This window comes from Crocuta crocuta, unplaced genomic scaffold (assembly GCF_008692635.1).
Source record: "Crocuta crocuta isolate KB4526 unplaced genomic scaffold, BGI_CrCroc_1.0 scaffold594, whole genome shotgun sequence".
Taxonomy (NCBI): domain Eukaryota; kingdom Metazoa; phylum Chordata; class Mammalia; order Carnivora; family Hyaenidae; genus Crocuta; species Crocuta crocuta.
Window position 1 is genome coordinate 104,766 of NW_027530186.1, and position 2,662 is coordinate 107,427.

The following is a 2,662-nucleotide window of genomic DNA, read 5'->3' on the forward strand; positions in this document are numbered from 1 at the left end:
CCATTCATCATCATCTTCCTCTTTGGAACCGCCTGGCAACCATTCCTTCCTCTCATTTACTTTTTCACTCTCTAGTGAGTCAACATCATATAGATAATCTTCACTGTACCTGACTTTTCTCTTGGCTCGCAGACCATAGTTCTGCTGGGAGGAGGAGCTGCCAGAATTAGTGTCCCGAGCCATATAGCGGCTACAGTCCTTGATCTCCCCCATGGCATCATAGGAGACCTCAATGAAGGAACTGTCATCACTGAAATTCCCTGATGCCTCCAAGGAATTAGCAAGATGACCCTGCTTTGGATTCTTGAATTGCCCTACTTCAGTCCCACTGCATGGTTTATTTAAGGCAAAATTTTCTCCATTATCCTTTTCATCTTTTTTCTCTAGACACTTGTCTTCTTGTCCCTCTTCTTTGCCTTTCTTCTTGTCCAAGTTTTTATCCTCCTCCCCCCAGATGATGTTCATATCAGGGACCTTGAATTGGGAAAGATCACTGTTCTGCTTCAAAACCCCACTCTTAGACTCCCGTTTGGGGCAAGTAGTAAAGACACTGGGAAAAAAGTTGAATTGGGCATCCTCCTGCATTAGAAGGGTGGTCTTGTCTCGAACGTTGTCCTGGAAGGACTCATATCGAATTTTCAAGGAACAGACATCACTGCCCAATGTTGACTCATCATCATCGAACATGTAGTTATCCACATCTTCTTCAGAGAACAAGTTAACAGACAGCTCATTTTTGGAACAGAGATCAAGCAGTTCAATCTTACTCTCACTAATGAAAGTCTCAAAGTAACCCCAATCCTGATTGGAATTTGCCAGCAAAGCCTCTTCTGTATTACACTTGTCTAACAGCAATGCCTCATAATAACTTTTCTGAGCTGGATCTTCCAAGTCGATGTCAGATTTCTCAGATTCTCGTTTTTCTCCTGCCCTTGATTTGTGCAGGGGAAAGCCTAGGAGCTGGTCTGAAAGCAGCTGCTCTCCATATTTCATGCTTTCTCCAGCATTAATACACTGAATCCCTATATCAGAGACTGCACAGGTTTCATAATCCTTATTTAGATCACCAACTTTCAGACTGATCCCTGGCTCAGGATCTACTGCATCCTTGGATTCCATGAAGCAGCCCAAACAAGTCCGGCTTGGCTGCATGAGGCAGTCCCCATTCAGAGCTGACATGCCTGCAGGCTCCATTATGGCAAATGGAGCTTTCTCACACTCATTGGGCAGTGACCATGTATGCAGGCCTTTTGTAACACCAGATGTAAGGGAGATGGCATTCACAGAAGCACTATTAGCAGCATGCTCAGGTGCTTCAATTAGGCCCAAAGGAGAGGGAGGGCTCTGCATACAGGGTTTCTTAGAAGACAGAGGCAGGAGACCCCTGGGATACATCAGGGTCTCTTTTTGAACCACTGGTATAGGCTGGATTGGTGCAGCAGCTTCTAGAGATGCAAATGACTTCATTGCCACATCTTGGTCCTCTGAATCTGGAGAAAAGGGAAAGAAATGACAGAAATAAAGGTAAAGGTCTTAGACTACCACTCATTAGACCACTCTTTTCCTCGATCAGTTTCTGGTACTTGATCTTATGTAAACTAAGGCTCAGCTTCTCTAGCTTTAGAACTAGAAACTACAAAGTTAAAGAACAATGCTGATTTTATATTGAACATTGATGCAAGTGAAAAATAGCACTTCTTTAGATTCAGCCTTTTCTTTAGATACAGAGCTCTCTCCTCAGAAATAAAGAAATAATTGGACTGCTTGATCAATTGGAAAGTTAAGGATTCCAGGGTGGGAAAATGTTCAGTTGGGATTTTTATGGTTTTAAGCTATAAAGCTTAGTCTTATCACTCAGACCTGTATTCTGGAAGCTTCTCTAAATCTAGAAGTTCCAAGCCTAATTCACTAGGATTTTGAGAAACTTAAGTATTCATCTGACAGAGATGATTTGCAAGAGCAAAATGGTTGGATTAAATAGCTCTTGGAGACCCTTCTAGCCCAGTTAGAAATTTGGTGGAATAAAATTTAAGATTAATATCAATCTCAGAGGCACCCTAGACTTAGCCTGCTCCAACTTTCTAGATACTAAAAATCTATAGTAACACCAAAGGACTACTCGGAGAGGTAGTATATACTATAATTCAATTCTCTTACCATTTTCTTTGACCCCGTTAATCAGAGTGTTTTCTCCATTGGCTGAGGCAACAACAGCCTTATCTTGTTGGTTATCCATGAATGTAATCTCTTATTGTTTCATTCCAAGTCCAAATGCTGTCCAACCTACACATTTCAAATATATAATGTTAGTCATTAAATACATTTTTCTCTATTTTAAGGTTATTTCAGCTAGAGAGATTTTAAAATGTTCACTGAAATTTACCTGTTTCCAGACTGGCTTCATCACTACTATTGTTTTTTGTTTCATAGTTTATACCCTAGATCCTTCTATCCCCTCTAGGCCAACATACTATTTACAATAGAAATCTGAATCAGGCAGACTCATGCCTTCTTCCAGATAGGAATACATTTAACCTAATAATGGCCATACAGTTAGAAAGGATGCAAGGCAGAGTCCATAGTAACCTGAGAGAAGGAATGTATACATGTAGAGATTGGCTTTATTTTTGTTTGCCTCATTTCCACTTCAGAAGATCTAAAG

General features: G+C 40.8%; 1 protein-coding gene across 1 annotated transcript in view; it reads right to left on the reverse strand.

Annotated features, from left to right (window-relative positions):
• Positions 1–2,236, reverse strand: part of NEXMIF (neurite extension and migration factor) — a 6,010-nt gene extending 3,774 nt beyond the window's left edge. The window contains exons 1-2 of the mRNA XM_077765185.1: positions 2,158–2,236; positions 1–1,490 (exon numbers count right to left, since the gene is read on the reverse strand). Of these exons, the coding sequence (XP_077621311.1) occupies positions 1–1,490; positions 2,158–2,236 (1,569 nt within the window). The remainder of the gene's footprint in view (positions 1,491–2,157) is intronic.
• Positions 2,237–2,662: the final 426 nt, after the last annotated feature.